The sequence below is a fragment of the Thamnophis sirtalis genome, unplaced genomic scaffold (assembly GCF_051295495.1).
Source record: "Thamnophis sirtalis isolate CommonGarterSnake01/CBP01778 unplaced genomic scaffold, rThaSir2_p1.2 scaffold_12, whole genome shotgun sequence".
NCBI classification, from domain to species: domain Eukaryota; kingdom Metazoa; phylum Chordata; class Lepidosauria; order Squamata; family Natricidae; genus Thamnophis; species Thamnophis sirtalis.
Window position 1 is genome coordinate 55385376 of NW_028261392.1, and position 27022 is coordinate 55412397.

Below are 27022 nucleotides of genomic sequence, written 5' to 3' on the forward strand. Positions count from 1 at the left end.
TCCCTGCCATATGTACTTCAACACTATTTTATTTAAGTCATCAAAATATTCCTTCCTTAGTCTAATTGGATTTGTCTGGAACAGATATAAAATTCTAGGTAGAATGTTCATTTTAATTGTAGATATTCTCCCTATCATCGAAAGTTGTAGATTTTCCCATTTCTTCAGATCCATCGCGATCTTTTGAGTTTATAGTAGTTGTTGGCTTTAAGAGCGCTGCATCTTGCTGTTAAATATATCCCCAAATATTTAACCTTGTTCATAACTTGCATCTCCCAAGGTTTCCGCCAACTCTTCTTTTTGTCTTGGCATATTCTTTGTCAAGATCTTTGTTTTGTCTTTATTTTTAATCCTGCTACTTTTCCATATTCTTCTATTCTTTCTATCGATTTAGGTGCTGTTTCTAATGGATCCTCTAGAATGAAGACCAAGTCATCTGCGAATGCTTGTAGCTTGTATTCTTCCTTTTTGATTTTCATTCCTTTTATTTCTTTTCCTTCTCTGACATTTCTATTTAAAACTTTTAACGTTAAGACAAAAAGTAATGGTGATAATGGGCAGCCTTGTCTCGTCCCTTTCTTTATTTCAATAGACTCTGTCAAATCTCCATTTATCATTATCTTAGCTGTTTGTTTATAATATATAGTTTGTATGGCTTGAGTAAATTTCTCACCAAAGCCCATCTGTTCCAGTTGTAACAGCATAAAGTGCCAATTCACACTGCCAAATGCCTTAGCATTTTTAAAGTAATTCTGTTTAGCACCTCTAATTTTTTGGGCTAATTCCTCTGTTTCCATTAACCCAATTTTGTGTTTAATCGTATCCATTCTTACTTTAATGTCCTTCTTTTGTGGGGAGTTCTGTAGTTCTTTTTCAAGACACTTATATTTATTATCAAGTCCTTTGTCTTTTTCTTTATATTTTTCCTCCTTGTATAATCAATTATCAGGCCTCTGGTATAGGCCTTCATTGTGTCCTAGGGGTTCTACATTGATGTCTCCTCTTTTCTATTTTTTTTTAAAGAAAAAGGCCAATTCCTTTTCAATTTTCTGTACAAAGTCTTTCTCTTTTAATATAGTATTGTTTAAAGTCCACCTAGATATTTTTCTTTGTCCTTTCCATTTAATTATCTTTGGGTTGTGGTCTGCCCAAGTACTTGTTTCAATCAATTTCCTGTATGTTGTAGGCCGATTCAGTTGCTACCCACATCATATCAATTCTAGAATAAGATAAATGTCTGTTTGAATAAAAAAGTATATTGTTTTTAGTAGGATTTCTCTCTCTCCAAACATCCTTTAAACCTGTCTCATCGATCATTTTAAAAAAGGATTTAGGGAATATCTTTCTATTTGACTTTGTTGTTTTTTGTGAGTTATAGTCCATATTCTTATCTACAATTCTATTAAAATTTCCCATCATTCAAATATTTAAGTAATCCAAATCCATTATTTTCCTGTGTAGTTTTCTGTAAAATTCATCTCGCTTATCATTAGGCGCATAGTTTGCTATTAGGAACATTTTCTTATTATTGTCCATAATTTCCACCATCATCATCTGTATAAATTTGTTCCACTGGGATTGTATCTTTGATGTAAAGGATCACTCCTCTTTTCTTATAGTTTGCCAATGAAGTAAACATTTTCCCCAGCTTTGGTTGCCTTAATAAGTATTCATAAGTTGCTTTTGAATATGCACTTCTTGTAGACAAATTATATTCAATTTTAGTTTTCCTAGTTTGTGAAATATTTTCTTTCTTTTATTTGCTGAATTAAGTCCATTTATGTTAATTGAGATCATTTTCTTCTCTATGTTTTATACGTAGGATTTATTGCTCTGGTGGCTCTAGGTTCTCTAGGTTTGAAAGTATTATTGAAGACAAAAAATACAGCAGTAATGGGTCTTCATATGATTTCTTACATCCCCACAAAACAGCAAAAATAGCAGATACTCTTAGACAGAACTACAGCCTAGCAGATTTTCTGAGTTCAGCTCAGTTATTCTTATCCTGTAGTCTTACAACTTAGGTTCCACTTTCATTATATTACTGCAAGACAAAAACATTTCAGGATATTAACAAAGCCCATTTTAATAGAACATTTAAAAGTTCATTCACATTAATTTTTAAAAATTGCTTTTCTACAAGTGTGTTTCTGAGACTATTTTTAAAAAAGAACAAAAAAAAATCCATTTTTTGATAGCTTAAACCTTGTAAATAAATCCAAATGTAAATTAGCAGCTCTGATATCATAAACTATTTGAGTAAACACGTATTTTACTGTTTCAAAGAAAAAAGTTCATAGAGTTGTCATAGTTGGGCTCTATTACTGGGAAAACCATTGTGCTAAAAGTCAAACTCAGCAGTGAAACTGCAAGCAACACTTCACCAGCCTTTCCAGCTGACTCTAATGCAAGAATTGTATGGAAACAGAGATAGTAATCTTTCAATTACCTAGATCTCATGCCATTTAAGACTTCGTAAGATGGTAACAACATCATACATTGGCCTTGACACTTCACAGGCAACCACTGCTTAAGGGCTGCTGTTATATGGTTACATTGAGAGTTATATGACATGGTCCAAGCAGCATTGCATCTAATGCATCAGCCAAAGCTTAGCAAAGCTCCTTGACAATAAAACTTTGAACAGAGAAAATTTCCCAATCTATGTACCTGTTTTACCAGAAGGAACATTACCTTGTCTAATACTCCTTCTAATTCTCAAGTCAACTAACCACAACAACAGATTTGTATAGATTCAGCTTCAGTTTATTAGCTCCCATCCAGTCCCTCACAGCCTGAGACATCTATAAAAATTATTCCAATGGAGGCAGAGTTGAATGATGCACACACATTGATGAACAAGGCATACTGAAGACTCTGGATGACTATCCCCATTGGCTTCGTATAGATACAGAGCAACAGAACATAAAGAATAAAACCTATGGAGTCCCACAATTCAAAGATAATGGAATGGAATAAAATAGACATTATTCACTGTCGATCTCTGGATAGCCAATTTCTTATAAGTAGAATCGAATTACGCAATGCCTCCAATTCAGAGATTACTGAGCCATTCCAACAGTAGTCTGTAATCAATGATGTCTATTCTAAGATCCTCAAGAATAAACATGAAAATATTTCCCTGGCCTTTTTCCCTCTAAAGATCATCAATCTGCACAACCAAGTTTTTTTCTATGCCATATCTAGGTCTTAAGCCAAAATGAAATACCATATTTTTCGAACTATAAGACGCACCTAGGTTTAGAGGAGAAAAACAAGAAAACAAAAATTCTGAACCAAATGGTATAGTACTATATTTAATAAAATATAGCAGAATATTTCAACCATGTAAATACCACAAGAGTGGTATTAAGAACCATCATCACTGTCATTAACAAATGAGGAGACTTTAAGGTTCAAGCACTCTTCTAATTTTCTGGAAACCCCAAAAACTCATCATCGCTAGTGTCAGAATTTAAGAAGCTCAGTTGCTCACAATCACTGATATCACTTTCTTTGCTATCTTCATATAAGATACTATCTTCAGTTCCCTAAGGCATTGCTAATGCCACATTTTTTTTGAATGACATTGCAATGATTTTGTCCTTCATTGAGTGCCATGATGTTTTAAGCCATTCACAAACTTAAGTGATCGTGGGTCTCTTCATTCATCCAGAAGGAATGACACACTATTATAGGGGATCTGCTGCAGACATACTGTTATGGGGGACATGTTTAAGGTTTTACCTTTATAGGGAACAGTTTATAAAGAGGATGCTTTATTAGATGACACTTTCTTCGGCACTACTCAGGACTGTATTTTGTTTCTGCAATGCTCCCTTACATCCCCATGTACCTGTATGTGTGTTTGTGTGAAAGTAAAAACAAAGGAATGGCTGATTGAAATGGTAGTCAGATTTCAGATTTTAACTGCGCCACATGAGCAGACAAGACCTTCCCCGATGGACGCTTGCTTAAATGGACACTTGCTCCGATGATCCAGGCAGCTAGGATAGCCTCTCCCACTCCCCCCAGTGTCTCTGCCTTCCATTGCTGTCAGAGGTACCGCAAAAGCATCCAGCAAGGCTCCCGCAAGCCCCCCCATGAGCCAGGCAGCTGGGATCGCCAACTCACCTCCCTAGCACATGCATTTTCGCACAAATCTTCTCCAACGCACCCTTCTTCAACTGCTTGCCCTTGGCTAACAGATCCTGGGCGCTATGCTGTAATGGAGAGGCCGGCACAAGGGAAAGACGAGGAGCAGGGAAAGAGGAGAAAGTGACCTCGTTCCCTGAAGCTGGCCTCTCCGTTGCCAATTTCTCCATTGCAGCGCAGCTCTTCTGCCCACAGAAGCCTCGTCTTTGATGGCCGGTGCTGAAAGGCAGAGAAAGAGCTGCTGGGAAGAAGCCAGTTGGCCCAGGAGTTTGGTATCCTTCCTCCCCTGCACCACCCCACCATTCCCTACCTGCCACCCCCAAATTGCATCAATGGCTAAGTGAAGGGCAGGAAGCCATGCAATGCCCAGCATTGGGGGGAGAAAGGATGGCAAAAGGAGCCCCATCTCGCTACCTGCGCCCCAATGAAAGGTGGCGGCAACCTGGCAACCCAGCCGCTTCCCTTGCCCGCCCTCTCTGACGCTGGAAGCCATGTGTCGTCCATTCATACCTCTCTCTCTTTCCGTGCCTCTGGGCTCACCTGGTGCCAGTCTACCACACAGGCTGGGAAGGGCGCACTTGCGGCAGGGCATTCTCGGCGAAATGCTTGACGAACTTTTGCAGGGCAAGCAGACGTAGAGGCACCCAGGCCAGCTAGTAGTTGGACAGCCGGTTCTCCGAACTGCACACAACGTTAACAACCGGTTCAGATGAACTGGCTGAATCCCACCTCTGCGTTGCTGCCTCAATCGGATTCGCAGCCAATTGGTGGTTGGATCAGCCTCCCAGAATACCGCCAATCAGTTGTTCCAGGCAGCGGGGATCACTACTGTCTGCCACCCTCCCCGCTCCCCCAGGTATGGCAAACCTGCAGCTGATGCAATATTCGCTGTATAAGACGCACAGCCATTTTCACCCGCTTGGGGGGGGGGGGAGTGCATCTTATAGTCCAAAAATTGTGGTAGATCCAGACAATCTACTTTCAAGCCCCTTTCAGTGATCTCATGTACAAGGTTAAACTAAAATTTTCTTTAGGTGTAATACCATCACATCCCCAAAGAACAATATTAACAGATTTTCTAATGTATTAGATTATTTTAATACAAAACCAGAAGAAATACTGATAATTATTCCTCAGAGTACTAAGAGTCTGAAAATAAAGTTTTGAATATATAAACACATAATACTATAAGAAATAAACTAAATAATTCAATGGTAATTTAACTTGATGTATAAGCCAAAATGAAGCCAGTTTTGTGGTTAAGGCATCGGGCTACAGATCAGGTGGGTGACTTTGAATCCTACTAAGGAGACCATGGCAAACCAATTTCAAAAAACCTTGCTAAGAAAACTGCAGAGACCAGTCCAGACAGTCCTTAAAAATCAAAAACAAACAGAAAGCAGAAACAATTTTTGTAGTTTTAAAAAATATTATATTTAAATACTAATACTTCACTCCATTTCTTCCCTTCCTATAAATTACTCAGCTTGAACACAATATATTTTGGAAGCCATGTGAAATAATGGGTAATTACATATTATCCCAAAGCATGCAAAGATTGTATTATTTTAGAAGACAAAAATGCAAGACAATGTTTTACACAATGAAATCTCTCTAAAGCCAGCTGTTGTTTATTTTTTTGCTCATAGCCAGCAACCTTGAATATACTCGTCAATACTCACCTTCACAAATTAATTGTACATTCCTCTTGTTAGCAGCTAAATTAATGCAGAAGGAAATGAGTTCCAGATCAACACGTTCATCGGGACACTCCAGCAGCATCTTCATTAGCTGGCAACACATTAGTTTCAATCCGTTAAATTTTCAGAACATCTATTTGTAGCAGCATTAATTGAAGTAATTTTTCTTTTAACAGAATAGGGAAATCTTTTGCTAGGAAAGACTATCAGTCTACAGAACAAAAATAATGAAGTTGCAGTTAGAGGCAACTGATGGATGGGGATGTTTTATAAGGTTTGGCACTTTGTTAACATGGCTTTGCCATCTGGCCTGGGGATCATCTAGTAGTAGTGGCGCGGAGCCTTTTCTGACAATGAGAACAATCAGCTTGCCTTAGGAAGTTGTGGGAGTTCATCACTGGAAGCTTTAAAGAAGAGACTGGACTGCCATTTGTCAGAAATGATGTAGAGTCTCCTGCCGGGGTGCGGATTGGAAAGATAACCTACACGGTCCTTTCCAAATCTGTTAATCTTCTTCTCTTAACCTGAAGAATGGCTTTAGCGTTGATGAGATTGACTGCACTCTCCTACAGATTATCTTTTTATGTATATTTTTAATAATTTTATTGTTTTAATGTTTGTTAATGATTCTTATTTTTTTCTATTTTGTGTTGTGCTTTAACTTTGCATGCCACTTTGCACTCATTCAATGTCAAGTATGTAACGTGGGTGGGTATATAAATTTACCAAATAAATCAATTTTAAAAAAAGAGCTGGCTGGTTGACGTTGGGTCAATCACCCCCTCAACCCAACTCACGTCACAGGGTAGTGGTTGTTATGTGGAAAAGAGGAGGAGGAAGGAATATTAGATATCTTTGCCACCTTGAGTTATTTATAAAAATAATAAAGGCGGGATTAAAAAATGTAAAAAAACATATTTCTTTCTGTAATCCATCTCCTGTAAAACAATCTCTCATAAACACGAAGTAGGAAAAAGAGCAAGAAACATACTGAACACTATCTACAATAAAAGAACAAATGCCACTAGTGTTATAGATTAACCTTTGTGCCAAATATTTTTCTAAATATGATTATTATACACAAGCAAATATATAAAACAGCAAAATAAATAACTTAAATTACGATAGACCATTACTCAAAGTGCAAGAATAATAGCAATAGCAGTTAGACTTATATACCACTTCATAGGGCCTTCAGCCCTCTCTAAGCGGTTTACAGAGTCAGCATATTGCCCCCACAGTCTGGGTCCTCATTTCACCCACCTCGGAAGGATGGAAGGCTGAGCCAACCTTGAGCCGGTGAGATTTGAACCGCTGAACTGCAGATAACAGTCAACTGAAGTGGCCTGCAGTACTGCACCCTAACCACTGCGCCACCTCGGAATGAGAACTGCCAAAAAATTATTTAGATCTAGCCATTTATTATGCCTTGATGCTAACTCACTCACTCACTCACTCTTGGTTGTTTGGGGGTGGGATTACAAGACAAGAAGTTTTTGCCATTTTAAAAAAACTGGAGGAATAATTGGTTTCATTAAATCCTTATGATTTATTTATTTATTTATTTATTTATTTATTTAATTTGTATGCCGCCCACTCTCGGAAGACTCAGGGCGGCTTACAAATAGAAAGGGAAGGGGGAATATAAAAAATAAACAATTATAAACAAATAATAAAAAACAACAATTTAAAAATTCAACAACATTCACGACTTAGGATGGGGCTGGATAGATCAACAGCCCCAGACCTGCCGGAACAGCCAGATCTTGGTCGCTTTGCGGAATGCCGGAAGGGTAGTAAGGATCCAGATCTCAACGGGGAGATCGTTCCATAGGGCCGGAGCAGCAACAGAGAAGGCCCTCCCCCGGGGGGTCGCCAGCCGACATTGACCAGCAGATGGAATCCGGAGGAAGCCTACTCTGTGCGATCTAATAGGTCACTGGGAGGTAATTGGCAGGAGGCGGTCTCTCAGGTAGCCAGGTCCGATAACCATGTAGGCTTTAAAAGTAATGACTAGCACCTTGAAGCGTGTCCGGAGACCAATGGGAAGCCAATGCAGCTCGCAGAGGTTAGGTGTAACGTGGGTGTAGCTAGGTGCACCCACAATCGCTCACGCGGCTGCGTTCTGGACTAGCTTAATGATCATTTAATATCTTTATTATCTATAAACAGTTTCAGTATTTATACATATTCTGGAAACCAGAAGCTGAATGATTTATTCCCATAGATATTGGGTTTGTATCACAGCAGCACGACATTCACCTCTCCTTAGTATTTAAAAACCATTGGCTCTTACAATATTGCTTACTTTAAGCTACAAATCTACTACTTCTTCTATTGGCTCTTTCTGCCCATTAACAGGAAATGCCAGCAGGTACTCTGGATCTTGTATTTCTTAGAAAAGCATGCTAAAGTGAAAGATATATTTCTATCTCTCAGACTAGGATCTTGATTTATAACTCACTGTTCAGAAAGCTGCTTGAATATAGACAAATTTCCCATAAACTATGTAATCTTTGGATTAATCTTCATTGGATATTTTGCTGGGGAAAATAGCTGTATCCAATTCAATGCACCTTTGATTTCTATACAAAATTAAAGCATTGACGTTCAGTACAAAGTTTCTAAAGAGGCTTGCTGCAATTCAAAGTAATTGTACATGTGGCTTTTGGTATCATATTCAAACAACTAGCAATGGTACGCAAATGAGTTTATAGAATGGTAATCCTTAAAAATCTTGCTTAATCACTAATCAAGACCAAGATGTATTTCTTTCATTCTGAAAAGGAAAGTGTTGAGGCAGAAAGGCTGCAAAATTTATTAAAATAGCAGCAACAAAGAAGATATATCTCATTCTCTATTAGCTTTTTTTGGTGATCAAATCTATCATTTACAGAATTTTCCCTATTGTTCCATAAGAGGATAGAGAACAATAAAAAAAGTTTTGATTGCAAAAATGGGCCTCAGGGAAAGTTACCGAATTTTTCGCACTGTAAGATGCACTCCCCACCACTACCCAGAAGTGGATGGAAATATCTGTGTGTCTTGTAGAGCGAATGTTACTGAAGCTCTGCCCACCTGCTGGCCCCAACCTTTGGCTGTTTTGGGCCTCCTTGTGCCCCATTTTTGGCCTCTGCACGTCCCAGCCAATCACTGCTGCCATTCGCTGCTGGTGATAGGTGGTGGCCGCGATCTGGAATGGGCTGAAAACAGAACTCACAGAGGCCGAAAATGGGAGCGTGGAGGCGGCAATAGGCGGCAGCAGCAATGGGCAGTGGCGATCCCCACAGCCTGGAACAGCTGATCAGTGGTATTCCGGGAGACCGATCCAACCACCAATCAGCTGCTTGTACTAAATCAGGCTGAGATAATGTGCTGAAGCTGACCAGGCTGTTTGCTGCAAGGACGCTAGCTAGATGAATACCGATGGATGGTGGGAGGCAGATTTTTTTTCTTGTTTTCCTCCCCAAAAGCTAGGTGCGTTTTATGGTCCGGATCGTCTTATAGTACAAAAAAATACAATATATAGAATAGACCTTTCCAGGAAATTAGACTTCTGGTGAAGAAATGACAAACTGAAGACAACTCTGCTAAAAACAGTCAATAATCGCAGCAGAAGAGCTGGTGAGTAGATCAGCTCTTCATAATTCATCACCAGACAAGGAAAGGATTTGAGATCACCCACAAGTGTTTCAGACAGTTCCCCATTGAAGGGAAACGGTATGACAGAGATCTGCAGCAGATTAGAATTCTGGAAGGCAAAGGAATAGCCACTTTGTTCAAATTGCAGTCAATGCCTTCAAAAGGACACTGGGTTCACAACCTCCCTTCTAATCATATTTAGAATTTGTTTTTCACCTGTTAGAAACATTTAGATCAACATGTCAAAAAGCATCAGGTGTGTTCCTTAGCAAAGGATATAAGTTTAAGATGTGTGTATATGCATGCATAATGTGTGTGTACTGTACATGTGTGTGTATATAAAGATTACAAATTAAAGAAGATCTATTACTTCTGTATTACTACAGAATGAAGCAAAATATTTTAAAACTGGACACACTGAAGAATATTTCTGAATAATGGACCTAGAAGTTAAATTTAATTGTCTACCTCTATGGGTAATTGGCTTTAAAAGTTATTATGAGAGAGGAACAAGTTTTACCAGACAAATCTGAGACTGATCTGAGAGTGGGTTTAAAAATGACAGGTTACAAGAATGGTATGGAAAAAGATGCTATACTAGACATAAAAATGAAATCGGCTTAATGATTATACAGATTTACAAGTGACAAAACAAGAGAATAATTTTCCTAAATTGGATTTACAAAAAAGCCTTTTTAATGCTTTGAAGAATTTTGTGAGAAGGGACAAGTAAAATGAAATAAAGTCCTACAGATTTATTGGAAGAGTTTAAGGATCAAAAATATTAAAAGTGAAAGGAAGGTATATAAAGTTTTTTTTATTTGATCAAAGTTAAAATAGGTATGTTACGAGACGTTTGCTGATCGGGATTGAAACAACATTGTTTTAAGGATTTGCTTATAGGCAAGACAAGAGCCGAGGTGGCGCAGTGGTTAGGGTGCAGTACTGCAGGCCACTTCAGCTGACTGTTATCTGCAGTTCAGCGGTTCTAATCTCACTGGCTCAAGGTTGATTCAGCCTTCCATCCTTCCGAGGTGGGTGAAATGAGGACCCAGACTGTGGGGGCGATATGCTGACTCTGTAAACCGCTTAGAGAGGGCTGAAAGCCCTATGAAGCGGTATATAAGTCTAACTGCTATTGCTATTGCTAGATACATAAAGGTCATTTGTTTAATTTTAAGAGAATGTGGTAACTTACTAAAATTATTTATACAATTTTTATATACTTGTTTACAAAAGTATGAGGAGACACAATAAGTGTCTGCTCTTTGAAACACAGCTTGGGTCCATAAATAAGATCTTCAGCCAATAGTCAAATATTTAAATTGCTAAATGACTTTATATATGGGATACACCCAACTCTGCCTTTATTGCTGAAGTTGGCATAGATTTGTCCACCTCCAAGATGTATTTCAGGAAATCAGTTTTATGCATAGTTCTACACTGTATGTAATAATTAAATTATTTCACCTTGATGATTAGAACTAGGAACCAAGAGACCTATGATCAGTGAGCTGCATTATGACAACAGTAAGTAGTTACCTGAAGGATAATTTAGGGTAGAATATGCTTCCCTTCAGATTTTCACTATTGGGAAAGAGGCAATTAAAGCTGGAAGGCTGTAGTCCTTAAAAAACTCCTATTGAAATGTGGGAACCAGAAATTCTTTTCTATGAAAACAATTCCTAAGTACACATAGGACTTAACCTGGTCTCTATAGCCAAGTTCAGGCTCCAGTTACACTTAGTCCTTCTATTCCTGAAGACAACTAGCTTGGCCTTGGACTTATTAGCCAAGCCGAGGTGGCACAGTGGTTAGGGTGCAGCCACTTCAGCTGACTGTGATCTGCAGTTCAGCGGTTCAAATCTCACCGGCTCAAGGTCGACTCAGCCTGCCATCCTTCCGAGGTGGGTAAAATGAGGACCCAGATTGTGGGGGCAAGTTGCTGACTCAATTTGCTAAAAAATCTGTAAACCGCTTAGAGAGGGCTGAAGGCCCTATGAAGCGGTATATAAGTCTAATAAATAAATAAATAAATAAATAAATAAATACATACATACATAAATAATGTTAAGATATTTAAAACACAGTATGAACTGAACCTGTGCAGTAATCTTATCATCTCTACCTAGGAGTGTAACATTAATATTATATCATTTCCATAAAATGGGATTACAGATTTATTTTTAACTTTGGACATCTGGGTCTGCCAGATATATAGCTTGAACTATACATTTTGCAACTGGCTTTCTTCAAATCAACAGCTTTTCTAATATCTGTAATAAAACTTAAAAATCTTATGAACAGCAAGACTCTGACTTTGAGTCCTGGGTGAAGGCTGACATTTGAGACCCCTCTGGGAAAAGTTAAGTATAGATGTTTGTTTTACCCTGCCTGTGCCAAAACAAACATCCAGCGTTGATTGCCTCTTTCACAATAGTGAAACTCCGAAAGGAAGTATATTCTGACCTAAATCATCCTCCAGGCTGCTAGTTGCTATAGGTTTGTTCAGGCTGGGGCTAAATGCTGAATGTGCATGTGTAGAGTACTGTGCATATGTCCTATTATTTATTAGAGCCTGCTGTAAGAATAATGAAATCTGAAACTTAATTATAGCCAGAGACCAGCATGCAGTAATATAATATAAAGGTGTTTAAAAAAAAAAAAAAAAAACCCATGATGAAAAAGGGGGGCAGCTTACAAAACCAAGCAGAGTAGAGTTAAACTTGCTACAGTAGGTAACTAATACTGTAATCAAAATAATAAAACATTAAGTTGAAAGAATATTTAATACATTATCAAGAAGCCATTATACCCAGAAACTTAAAACATTTTTTAAAAAGTGCCATAAACCTATTTCTGCATATTTACAACTGAAAATGAGTCTTTTTATTACAAAAATACTTAGAATATGCCATCAGTACTAAACTGAGTTCCTATACAAAAAAAAAAAAAATGGAAGGAGGAGAAGTCATGTAATTTTATCTAGAGTAGTTCAAAGTTTTTAGAATAATCCTTTCGTATGAGTTCCATGTTTCCCATTATGTCTTCATTTAATTTGATTGCTACTCGTGCCGCTTCAAAGGAAAGTATAATTGCTGCCAAATAGGAAATATCAAAATTAAATTTGTTCTGCTTTTACTTGCAACCATTGTCATCTTTTCTTCATTTAGGAGGAGAGCAATAAAAGGGTTACAACGGGTGTACAACGAACAGAGAGTAGTTTTCAATCAGACAAGTCCCATGTTGAGTATCAGATGCCACAGCGGAGGACTAGAATCACTGTGTCTAGACTCTCTGGCACCTGACTTCACTTATTTACCAGTGACCAGAGGCCAACCCCCAACTGCTTTCTTTTCATACACCTCAGTCCGGTTCTCTCCATCCCCAGCTCACACATCTTTGAATGATTATGCCAGACCTGCATGCCTCCGACTGGCTATTCCCTAACTCCAATGTTTGAAGTAAAGCTCTGGTTTCTTCAGCAGATAATCGAGGACAAAAGCTAAAGGAGCTGTCAACTGAGGACATTTACCAGCATTAAGCTAAAATAAAAGTAGATCAAAGAGGGACCAAACAGAAAAGCACAGTGGAAAACATGTGAAGAAGTCAGCTGCAGCTTGCCTACTATTCTGTGGAAAAATATTAAATATCGCTATGACATCACTGTACAACCATGCTCTTTGATTGGCAGGACTATTACCTATGTGCTGTTACAAAACATGTGGTTTATATTTGCACCTATTTAAATAATGCTTGTGATAGTGGGATCAAAACTACAATTTCATCCATCGATCTACATAAGGCTTGAAAAAGTTTTCTAGTGATATTGCATTCTCATCAACTATTAAAGTGACGCAACACAATCCAATGAGCCTTTAAGTTCTATACCTGAAACAAACAGAACTTTGGAAACGGAATTAAACAACAAAAGTTGATTTGATACTTCTGTACAGTCCGCAAAGCTACGATAAACTGGAAGCTTATAGTTTACGTTTCTGAAAGGGAAGAATCTAAGTCTCAGTCTTGCTTTTATGATAGTTATGCAAAAATATGGAAGGAAAAGGAAAAAGTAAGCATCTATTTTGGACTATTTCTAAACACTGTCTAAGAATCAATTAACCATGCCTCCAGGGAGCAATGGTACAAACAAGTATAAGTAACAACCACAATTAGGAGGAGCAACTCATTTGTTACGCAAAGCAGTCAGTAAGTAAAACCATGGGTGGCCTTATGATCTTACTTCAGCTTTCCTTTGGTTTACTGGTCTACTAAGGTCATAAATGCTAGGAATGATTGTAAAGATATTTCTTCATCATTATTATATTGTGAACAGCAACTGTGTAAGGAAGTCACTAAATGAGGACTATAGATGTATGTCTGTACATGTGAACAAAGTAAATGGCAAGTGATGTAAATATGGCACGTGGTGTAAATATAGACAATACTGAACAGACACTTCTGATCAATTTAACTGCAAATCATATGCTTTTATTTCTTCATTTATTAAGGCATAGATGCCATATTGATCTCTGTTCAGACCAATTTGCTTAACAAATTAGAGATAACTTGCCATAAATTAAATAAATGAGTTTAATTATAAGGGGAAAAACAGCTACAGATAGTTTGAAAAATGGGTTCAATTTACTACATAACCATTTACTAAAAAAGCTTGGATATCAAACTTTATTGTCGCAACAAAGAACAAATTTGAGTATTTATTATTTTAGACTAAAATCTGTAATAAAAATCAGTTCTGTTCTTATTGTGAACAGTTCAAAGGCTTGTTAGATGCTCCTTCCCTACCTACCCCCCTCAGTGAAGGCAAAAAACTATGACAAGATCTTCTCACATTCATTCATTCATTCATTTATTCATTTATTGGTTTTGTATGCCGCCCACTCCCGGCGGCTTACAATAAAAAGGGAGGGGGCAAGTAAGACAATACAACAATTTAAAATACAACAACCATTCATAGTTAAAGTGGGGCGGGATACTTCAACAGCCCCAGGCCTGCTGGAACAGCCAGGACTTAGTAGCTGTAGCCCTAGGCTTATGGAATAACCTTCCAAAGAAGCTCCCTGTTGTTTATCAGGTACCTAAAAGAAAACCCTCTTTTGCCAATATATATATATATATATATATATATATATATATATATATATATATATATATATATATATATATATATATATATATATATATATATATATATATATATATATATATATATATATATATATATATATATATATATATATATATATATATATATATATATATATATATATATATATATATATATATATATATATATATATATACATACAGAGAGTGGAAGTGTGACCTTCCTCCCACACTTGGGCATACCAGGGGTTGTGACTTTAAGTATATATATATGTGTGTATATATGTATATATATATATATATATATATATATATATATATATATATATATATATATATATATATATATATATATATATATATATATATATATATATATATATATATATATATATATATATATATATATATATATATATACATATATACACACATATATATATACTTAAAGTCACAACCCCTGGTATGCCCAAGTGTGGGAGGAAGGTCACACTTCCACTCTCTGTCATTAGGCTCGTCACAAGAGTCCATCCAGACAGAAACCCAATATTTTTACTGTTGCCTTTGTTATATTTGTGTTTTTATTTATATATGTATATATATATATATATACATATATATATATATACATATACATATACATATATATACATATACATATATATACATATACATATATATACATATATATATATATACATACATATACATATATATACATATACATATATATACATATACATATATATACATATATATATATATATATACATATATATATATATATATATATATATATATACATACATACATACATACATACATACATACATACATATATATATATATATATATATATATATATATATATATATATAGTGTCACAACCCCTGGTAAGCCCCAATTATGGGAGGAAGCTAACTGCTTCCATCATCTGTCAATCGGCTCGTCACAAGAGTCCATCATGACAGAAACCCAATATTTTTACTGTTGCCTTTGTTATATTTGTGTTTTTTTTTATTTGTGCTGATAAATAAATAAAGGGAGACTAGTATAGATCTGTTTCAAGCTATTTAGCTCTCATCGGCTAGCTAATGAGAGCTAAATAGCTTGAAGTAGATCTATACTAGTCTCCCTTTATTTATTTATCAGCACAAATATATATATATATAATTTAATGATGATGATGATGATGTTGTCTGTATATGTCCCTGGGACTATGGAACGCAGGCAGTGCTCACATACCCTGCCCAGTAGATGAGTTTCCAGTAGCTAGCCTAGAGCCATTCCTGTGACCAACTCAACATTCTGAGTGGAAATAGCTTCAACATTCTGAGCAGAAATAGCTATTATTTATTTTCTATCACGTGATTAATACCTACTTTTAACAATAAAGTTATTTTTTTTAACTGGGATAGAGCTGCTCCATACAGGATTGCTGCCCAATTTCTGGGTCTTCCAGGACTTACAACTCCTGCTCAAAGTACAGGTAGCAGCTATGAAATGATTTTCCCCAGATTAATCTGGTGCACCAACTGTGCCCTTTCTTAGACTGAGGTTGTTTTCACTTATATCTTAGTCGCTTAGCCTGTAGATTACTGCAATGCATTCTTCATGGATCTGCTTTTGAAAACTACTCAGAAGCTGCAGCTGGTCCCAAATGCAGTGTCATAAGAAATTATGGACCCACTTCTGCTGTATGAGCTGCACTGGTTACCGGTAACATTCAGTGAAATTCAATGTGCTAGTTGTAACCTATGCACTCCTTAATGGTATAGTGCCTTATTGCCTTTCTCTCATTGTTTATTCCTATTTGAAAAAATCAGACAGAGTAGCCAGGTCCTATCTTCATAACAATATCTTCTAATGGGACCTAGATAGCACCTGTGCTTTGGAATAGTATCCCAGCAAAGATTCAAGTTGCCTCAAACTTGCTGTCCTTTAAATAGGTCTTGAAATCTAGCTGTTCCTCTAAGACAGGACTGTCAAACTCCTGGCCCATGGGCCAGATGTGTCACGCACTAGTCACAACCACGCTTGGTTTAGCAAAAGGGGAAAAAGTCACGATACATCATGTGATGCTGCTGTGACAACATGAGTTTGATTCCCCTCCTCTGGGTGTTGAATCAGGAAGGGTATGCCTTGGTGGCAATTGTATTCTGTTAAGTGTATTAGTCCCCCTGCTTTTGCTTTCATTTTATATTTATTATGCTGGTGTGTTTTTAACTTGTATGCTGCCCAAACACATACATTGGATGGGTTATAAATGAAGGGACAATTCCATCCAGTTAATACAAAATTTTATTAGATTAAGTTCAAAGCTGCAAATTTGTTGACATTTGGGAAGAAATATTGAAACAATTGTGAAATACAACACGATAGTAATGTAGTTGATTCTATTAATTACTAAAATGTCCATGTCTGTAACCTTTAACTGGGTGAAACAGTGCATCATGGGGCAATATTTTCAAGCATGGTACCTCAAATGAACTAACTTACAGAATGCCAGGACACATCACTTCCATGAGAATGAAATTTTCGAAAGTTTTTGCCATTTCAACACCACAGTGCTCATACAGTGATGTGATCCTCATTTATAACAGTCCCTGATGCCTTCCCACAAGTCAATGGGGAGGCCTGCAGGAAGAAAGCCAATGGGGAACACGTGATTGCGGCTGACAGTAGAAGCACAGCACTGAGTTTAGACTTGCAATTTCCTCCTGGGAACCTTGCAGGGAAGGTTCTAAGTTGCTGGGGTAAGTCTCCCATATCCATACAATCTTTGCTAGTCCCCTCTGCACACACAAATATATCTGAAAGGATGACCCAATGGGTCACATGTTGTCTAGTATTAATTATATTATTTTCAGGGTTGAATCAAAACAGATGCTAGGAATATGAGATTACTATCTTATGTACACTTTACAGGAAAGTATGCTTCATTAAACTCAGCAGGACTTTTTTTTCTAAATCAACATTTATGATGCTGCAATCTCTCTCTGTGTATGGATGTGTGTGAGAGAGAGGTAAGCAAGTGAGTGAGTGTTTGTGTGTGTGTGTGTGCATAAAAATACATTTTATTGCTGAAATGTTGAATTATAGGTGCTTGAAAAAGCAAACATCCATTAACAACTCTTGAAAGTTTCAGAATGTCTTCACAGTAAAAAATCTGAATGCTAAGATCTTTATAACAAGCAATATAACCCAATAATAATATCACAAATTAATAACAATATCGTATTAAAGATATATTTCACAGTCAAAATTTGTGGTGGGAGATTTCCACATTTATGTATCAAAATTTCATTACAGAATATGAAGTAAATACTGTGGACGTGATTCAACCTAAATAGCACTGTTTAAAATGAAGTAATATTTCTAAATGACTGGACTCCAAAAATACTAAACAAAGGTTAATTTGTGCAATAATTAGATTCATGTTGTACATATGTGTACTAAACATTGATATATAACTGGAACAGAAAACTATCAACTAAGCAGAATTACCAACAAAAGAAATGTTTTGAATGAATCAGATTAAGAATATTAAGTTACTGAATATATCAATACAATCTAGTGTCGTTATTGAAAAATGAATGGAAATACAAAATTACAAGGACCTCAGTGTTATTTAAAAATCTCAACAGTAAAGTAGGATAAATATATCCCCAAAAGTTGCCCTGTCTGAGATATTTATAAAATTCTTTTTTTTAAAAAGATGTGTTTAAATGCTATCATTATAATTTAAATAGTGTAACCATAATATTAAAAAAAATAGTTCAGCATTTGCATGTAGAATTAAAGAATGTTCAACAAAACTGAAAGGACAAAACCAGCTACAGAATTAATATCATATTACCCTGCCCTTAAACTCTACTTGGAGACCCACCAGTTATTGACCCTTGCTTTAATTTAAGGACTTTTAAGATAGAAATAGTATGAAGAAGAAAAAAAAAACATACCTACCTGAGGTATACAGTCAGTATAAGCAAACATTGATTTAAAACGATCATCCATGCTTATATGATAGAGAATACACATAGCCACTTGTTTATAATTTTCATTTCCTGGGGGAGAAGGAAAGAAAAAACATTTAACAATGAGCATTTATATGAATTACTGAGTGGTGCAATGGCCTAGAGGTGCAGTTCTCGCCTTACAATTAGAAAGTGAGTTCAAACCTAGGTAGCAGCAGATATTTATCTCTGTGGGCACCATGAGAAAATATCAGTTGCAAACTCTTCACTGGCGACAGGAAGGGCATCCAGGGATGCCAGTAAACACTCCATTCAGTTGCCCCGACTCCACCCTAATACAAGAGATTACAGCAGGGGTGTCAAACTCAAGGCCCGTGGGTCAGATGCGATTCGCAGTGGGCTTAGACTTGGCCCACAGGGTTGCCCTGGAAGCGGCAATGGACCAGCCCATGTTGCCTCTGCCAGTTCCATTTTCACTGGCAGGAGACCGTCGCAGCCAAAAATGGAGCTCAGGAACCTGTTTCTGCTGGCAGAGCACTCGAGCCACCCCCGACACAAGTGACATCGAGCTGGCCACACATCCTCTGGCCATGCCCACCCCAGCCCCGAGGTCAAACATAACCCTGATGCATCCCTCAATTAAATCGAGTATGACACCTCTGGATTACAGGGTCATTAAAAGAATATATATATTGGAGCTGTCGTCTTTCTATAAATATTGGTGTGTGTGTGTGGAGTGCTGGCTTTGTTGCTCTAAGCGGGTTGGTTGGCTGTGTTGTTACATCTTTCATTAGTTGATGTAGTTGATGTATGCAGATTAGTCAGTTGTTTCGTAGAAAACCAAGGAGTCGATGAAATACCATGCAAAATCTGCCCACAATTTATACTTGTGGTTTACTTTCCTCATAGGTATTTTATCTTTAGAGTAGGCTAAATGTTGCAAGGATTTTGGTGCTGTAAATTATCAATTATTTCCCTTTTTCTTAGGATTTCCTGCTTCCCCAAGATTTGAAAGGATTGATAAAGAGTTGTATACAGAGTGAAGTAGAAAAATAAAATTATTTGTGAAGACCACATAGAAATACTTTAGGCACAATTCAGTTAAATGTTTTGGACTGGCATAAATGTGAATGAAAAGTACTTTACAAAATCTTAATTACATTATGGAAAAATTCTATAAAATTTTATCTTTCTAAGCAAAGTATATAGAACATAAACATTCTTTCCAATAAATGTCCAATTTTGGATGAAGATAATTTTTCATATGATCCTACAATGTACTGTACTTATTCAGAAACATTTGTCCTCAATCTTCAGATAATGAAAATACTTTTGAAAATCAAGCAAGGAAAGTTTCTAGAATACTCTCTTTACCTTCATGAGATTCTCAATATTTTAACAAAAAATGTTTCTTGAGCTGTTATTCCTATGTTGTTCAGCCTTACTGAACTACCTGATTCTCGTGTTTGATAAATGATTTTATTTCTTTTCTAGATATAAAAATGTACTTCAAAAAAGAAAGAAAAAACTAAAAATTTACCATATCCTATTTAACAGCTTAGCACAAAAGCCTTAATTATGATCATAAGTTGAAGACTACTGTATAGCAATAAATCTGAATAATGAGATCATTAATAAATATTGTGTGAATTTCATTCAATTGTCTTTGCATTCATAATACAATTCTGAAATATTTGTTCATTCCCAGATGAGGTCAATTAATCCTCAAAACATCAGTCATTAGCAGTCATAACTGACTATTCTATGTAAGATACTGCCATTATAAAATGTACTCAGTGATTTATAGAAATAATACTGTTTCAATTTGCAGCTGTGTTCATCTGGAACAGTTCATCTGGAGTGGAAAAATGTTGTCCCTTGGGCCATTTTCACACCACATTTTCAACAAATTTAAAGTTCCAACTATACATATCTTAGATCTCAAGTTTAAAATTATTTTAAGCTTTTGAACAATAAGCCACAAAATATCAGTTGTGGAGCAGAACTATTTTATTCTGCTCATTAGGACACCATTCCTATAATTTTAAGGCTAGATTTTCTAACTTGGGACTTGTCAACCTTCAAAGGCAATTCGAAGCATCTGACCTAGAGAATGCATTGCAGAGACTGAAAACTCATACATAGATGCAAGAAATGTATGCTTCTGAAGAGTCAAAATGTGTTAAGAGAGAAATGTAGGAGTTGTTTCTTGGTATATGAAATGCTTTCTCTTGCCAACTTCAACCATTCCAAATAGACAATAACTGGATTGACACATGTGCACACACATTATATTAAGCCACAATAGTTTGGTTTTCACTTGGTGTTATGCGTGACTCCAAGTACTATGATTTCTAAACACAATGGTTTAAATCAGCCTTCCCCAAACTCAGTGTCAATTCCCTACCTCTTAGGGAATTGGGGGTTAACTATGCTAGTTAAGCAATTCTGGAAGTTGCCTACTTCCAGAAGTACCTAAGTTGGAGAATTTGGTTTAAGTCTCCTGCTGATTGGTTTAATAGTTTTTAGTGGGTTTCTTATGCTTTTAATTATTTTTATTGCTTTTGTATTTTTCATTTCATTATGTGAGTTGGGTAGCTACATGAATGGAACAAATTACTGTCATATGTGAAATGCCTGCTGAATATTGTCAACTACTTTTTACTTTCACCCAAAGTTGGCATTAAAAATCCAAAAGCTGTGCATGGCACAGGAAAAAACATTCACCTCCGACGGAGCCTGTTCCCAAATGACAAACTATGGTAAATGTGAAGGGGAAATCAACTACAATAAAATAAAAATTGGAGAGTCCAAACTAATCTGTTCAGAGACTGCTGGAGATTCTTTGGATATGTCCTTGCTGGGCTAGACTGAGTTGAAAAACTAGACTCAGTAGAGAGCAGGAGGCGTGGCCAAAGAATTCAGTCTCTGGGCTGATAGACAGAAGTTAACCCATGCTTGGACTCTCCAAGCACCATACAGGAGAAAAATAAAATTCGCAGATTCTACCAAAAGTTTAATGCATCTACAATTCTGCATCACTCTGGTTGCTTAAAGGAAAAAAAACCCACACCACTGTCATTCATTAAGATACTGAATTCAGAAATATAATTTCCTTAGAAACATACTGTATTTTTTGGAGTATAGGACGCATCTTTTTGTCTCAAAAAAAGAGGCTGAAAATCTGGGTGCGTCTTGTACACTGAATACAGCAATTTTTGCCTCCCGAAACCCCGCCCCTTCACCAAAATGGTTGTGCATAGCTTTTAGGAGGCTTTCAGAGTGCTCCTGGGGGCTGGGGAGGGCAGAAAGTAACAAAAACCAGGCCATTTTTGCTCAATTTTGCCCCCCAAACCCCGAGCACTCTATAAGCCTCCTAAAGGCTATCCATGCCCCTTTTTTGGACAAAAAAATGGGCCCGTTTTCATGAGAAATAAGCCATTCTTTGCTCATTTTTGGCCCCCACCTTCACCCCCCAGGAGCACTCTATAAGCTTCCTAAAGGCTATTCATGTCTTTTTTTAAAAAAACAGTCCCGTTTTTGCGAAAAATGGGCTGTCTTTGGGAGGTTTGCAAAGTGCAAAAACTTTTTTTTAAAAAATTTGCCTCTTCAAAACTTTGGTGCGTCTTACACTCCAGTGCATCTTATACTCCGAAAAATATAGTACATTAATTTTTGTGGCAGGTACCTCACAAGTTAGATTTCTTTAAATGTGCATAACTGAAAAAAGTATTAACTATGTACTATTCATGTTTTGGAGATAAAAGACTTTGCTGTACTTGTCTTCGAATAAATTATTTAATACTTTGAAAAACAATTTATTTAGACATTGCAAGGAAAGTCACTAGACATGTCAAAATATCCAAGAGAAGAGCCAGTTTGGTGTAGTAGTTAAGAAGCTGGACTCAAAACCAGGAGACTGTGAGACTTAAGTCCTGCCTTAAGCAAGAAAGTGAGTTGGGTGACCTTGGGCCAATTGTTTTTTCTCAGCCCAACCCAACTCACAGAGTGCTTGTTGTGGAGAAAATAGGAGGAAATATAACGTCTTGAGTTACTTTTGAAGTAATAAAAATGGGATAACAATCTAATAAATTTTAAAAAATGGGGCAAAGCACTCTCCTGTGAACTTATTTATATTTTAATTGTTTTAATAGTAATTAAGGTTTTGTTTTAAGTGTTTATTTTATTGTATGCTATCAGTGAAATGAGCAGCTATATGTGCTTGATAAACAAACAAACAAACAAACAAACATGGAGAGAGAGAGCTGACATAAATGTTGCACATAGTTGCACAAAATCCACCTCCAAAATAAATCTCTTGAATAGTTACCATTGTCTGCAGACGGATTTTTTTTTTTATTCTTCATATGTTACAACCAATTACTGCTAGGAAGAAATAGACACCTCGGGCAACATTCACACACAAAATATTGAAACCAGCTGTAGCAGAACTGCTGTAAGAATGAAGGTTTTTCCATTTAATTGGAAAAACAAGAGGAAACATAACATTTTACTGCTATGAGTAACTTCAAGCAATCTTGATAAGATATTGCTGAACTCTTAAGGCAGGACATATGCTTTCTGTTATGTTCTGCTGCATCTAACTTTTATTGTTTGCTCACTTAATTGGTTTGGGAAATGCATGTTTCTTTATAGGATAAATTAGACTTAATTAGAAAAACACTGCTGCTTTTAATAAGTAACTCCTTTCTCATACATATGTGTAGACTGCTTGCTTAATATATAGTTTTAAACTCAATATGAAAAGGACAAAGTTTTTAAAAAATAGCTTTTGAAAAGACCATTCATAAAAATAACAGTGTTAATAAGGTGCCATACCTGAGACAGAGGAAGAACACAAAACAAAACATATAATAGATTAACATAGCAGGTCTCTTGATTAAGGAGAATGAAAAAATGATACCGATAACATGGAGAAAAGATAAAAATAATTTACAGTAGGGGTCAGAGTGTTCCAATTTTAAAATGTCAATGACAAAAAAAATGTGAAATTTTGAGCTGCTTATCAGAAATAATTCTTTAGAGCCCCGATTTCAAAAAATCATTTACTCTCTAGTAAAATTTTATGTTTTTAAGTAGCACCTTTAAGAACTTGTGGAGATTAGAATGTTCTGAGGAATACATAACATGTATTTTCTTATTTTCTTAACTTACGTTGTATATGTCTTACAAAAAAGAATGGTCACTGTTTTAAAATCTGAAGAATCACTATAAAAATATAAGAGTCAAGTGGGAACTATACAACTGGGAAGTATATACCAGTTACTTCCATTAGGTTGTTCTGCAATACCAGAATACCCATTACTTACATTGTTCCTGTTACATAGAAGGGTTCTAATTGTTAATTCATTTGACTGCTTAAAATTCTGTTTTATTTTGCTTGGTTTCTGCAGGGTGGTGGGCGAGATCAGATTTTATAGTAATAACATGCTTATTTTCACCTCATTATTTTCTGAATTTGTAATACTTTTGATATTGGAAATTGGGCACCAAGATTCTTTGTTTGTAGAGTTTGTGTTATTCTTCTTAGAACCTCTTTCTGAAATTATGTCAAATTAGTCCAGTTTGGAGAATCCAATCTGAATGTATTAGAAACCTGCTAGATGAGATCAAGAGATCATCTTATTAGTTTGGTCATAATTTAGGTCTGGGAAAATGAAATCAGAAGTTATTGCTGGAGAGATTGATTGCTATAATCGATTGTTAAATCACCCATACTGAGGTCCAGCAACTTTCTAGATAAGGTGTATATTTCTTTTAGCCTTATTAAATGAGACACAGATATTGTATAATTTCAGTGTCATTCAGAAATACTTAATATTACTTACATTCAGAGAGAAGAAAATTTTTAGCTAATACTTTTGTAATTTTGAGAATAGGTTACAAGTGCTGTATCAAAATGACTGTCATGGAAAAGACTGCTTCCTATTGGCTTCATTGGTGAAACATCACTAATAACTTTGATGTGTATATAAAATTATACAATAATTATTCTGAAAGATAAAGGAAATTCCAGCACCCTTCTAGCTCTCCGAATGCTCTACCACTCTAACATCTTTCCTTTCCGTTCTCTAAGCAGGCATGAATGCTCCCAAACAAAACAATGGATTGTGATGACCTAATTTAATTTTAATTTTATTTATTTGATACTTGTAGGGCCCAGATGCATTTTGGCAAAGAAAGGGGGTGGTAAAGGCTGTTGCTTTATGGCATGCCAATTCAACTGAGATGCAAAACAGACTGGCATCAAGGGCAGCATCTGTATTTATATTGATAGCAATAGCAATAGCAGTAGACTTATATACCGCTTCATAGGCCTTTCAGGCCTCTCTAAGCGGTTTACAGAGAGTCATCATATTGCCCCCAACAATCTGGGTCCTCATTGATGCCTAATAAATAAATGTAGGGCTTGATCTACTATCTGTTTTTCTCAATGACTTGTGTAAGATGATGATGGCTTGCAGAAAATGTATTTTTTTTATTAGATTTTTCTTCCATCTTTATTATTTTATAAGTAACACAAGGCAGCAAACATATATAATATTCCTTCCTCTCCCCCTTTTTCTCCACAGCAACAACCCTGTGAGGTGGGTTGGGCTAGGAGAGAATGACAAACGAAGTCATTTGGAGAGCTTTAATGCCTAAGATGGCACTAGAACAGCCTCCTGGTTTCCAGGCCAGCACCTTAACCACTACACCAAACTGGCTCTAAAATAAATCATAATAAAATCAACAGATTTTACAGATAAAAATATTATTGAATTTACTGAAATATTTTGATACTTGTAGAATACTTATGAGAATATGTCAGGAATGTTATGACAACATAACCAAAGATATTCAGGCATTTAAAGCTAACATGTTAATATGCTAATCAATAGAAAAATATAATTCATAAAATTCTAATAAACAATGGAGCATGATTATTAGGACCAATCATAAGTTTCATAGTGAGAAAAGAATGAAATCTACCTAACAATGCAGTGAGCTTTGGAAGAAGTCCAACTTGCACCATCTTATTTCTCAAGCCTGTATCAAAGGAAAGATTCAGTAAAAGTCTAAGAGTAATATTCAGAAGATCTTCATGTTCACATGGTATCATTTTCACTAGTTTGTCAATTATATCCATTTCAACCTATGGGAGAAATATGGAAAAACACAAAGAGTTTTTGAAATATTGCTAACATTTAACACAAACTGAAGAAAAAATGGATTGATAGACAAATATCTCTTCATTATGTACCAATAATTATATTAAAAGGGCTTGTTGGAATTTCTCATGAATTATTTATAGATTTTCTTCACTCATCAAGTATAGATAATTTAACTAGCCTCAATACATGTTAGTATATTAAGTTGAAATAGTTACATTTTCAATTTTTTCCATTTTCCATTCAATTTCCATTCTGAGAAACTGTTTATCTGCTTTAGGGAACAAGGTATTATTACCATAGTAATACGTTGCTTCAATTTAAGTATATCATGTTCAAAAATGTATCATTTGAAATTACTTTTAAAATTGCATTTTGTTTTAAAAGTGGTATTGCCAAATACCTATAACCACTATCAATTCAGAAGATACATTTGATCATGATTAAAAGCTAAATTAAATATCTCATCTTTTCATTTAGTTGTATACAAATTTACTCAATAAAATTTTAGACATAATTTCACACTTACTACAATAACTAATCTAAAATAATTTAATATATTTTTCAGAGTATAAGACACACCTTTCTCCCCCTTTAAAGTGAATGAAAATTTTAGGTCTTATAGACTGAATACAGGCATTTTTGGCCTCCTAAACCCTCCATGTGTCTCATTTTTGCCCTCCCCGGCCCCCAGGAGCACTCTGCAGTGCTCTGCATGTTCCGTTTTTGCCAAAAACAGGCCCTTTTTTGGACTCCCAAGCCCTTTGTGCATCACGTTTTTGCGCTCCCGGCCCCCAGAAGCACTCTGCAGGCTAAAAACGGGACGTGCGGAGCACTGCAGAGTGCTTGGGGCCAGGGAGACCAAAAATGCAACACACGGAGCCCAAAAACTTTTTCTTTCTTGTTTGCCTCCTGTAAATTTAGGTGTCTTATAATCCAGTGTGTCTTATAGTCTGAAAAATGTGGTATGCAGGATTTTATCATCTGAATATCTGAGACCAACTTATACCAGTTGAACAATCTATTCTATTCCAATACATTATGATATAATTTTCCTACAAATCACTGTGTCTTTTTAAGAAAGAAACCTAAAATTTCAATTCATTTGCTCCACTTAATGAATTTGAGATTCTTCTGCATAGTAAGGATGTTCTGTCTTTTTAAACAACTATGTGACTTTTCCCCTCGGAAACAAATAAAGCAACAAAATGTCTGATTTCTATTTTCAATAGAAAACTATAAAATTATA

The 27022-nt window shown here is 36.0% G+C and overlaps 1 protein-coding gene across 1 annotated transcript in view; it reads right to left on the reverse strand.

The window, feature by feature from the left end:
* KIFAP3 (kinesin associated protein 3) overlaps positions 1 to 27022 on the reverse strand; it is an 80098-nt gene that overhangs the window by 27663 nt on the left and 25413 nt on the right. Inside the window, exons 10-12 of the mRNA XM_087726659.1 lie at positions 25595 to 25757; positions 18591 to 18691; positions 5838 to 5946 (exon numbers count right to left, since the gene is read on the reverse strand). Of these exons, the coding sequence (XP_087582785.1) occupies positions 5838 to 5946; positions 18591 to 18691; positions 25595 to 25757 (373 nt within the window). The remainder of the gene's footprint in view (positions 1 to 5837; positions 5947 to 18590; positions 18692 to 25594; positions 25758 to 27022) is intronic.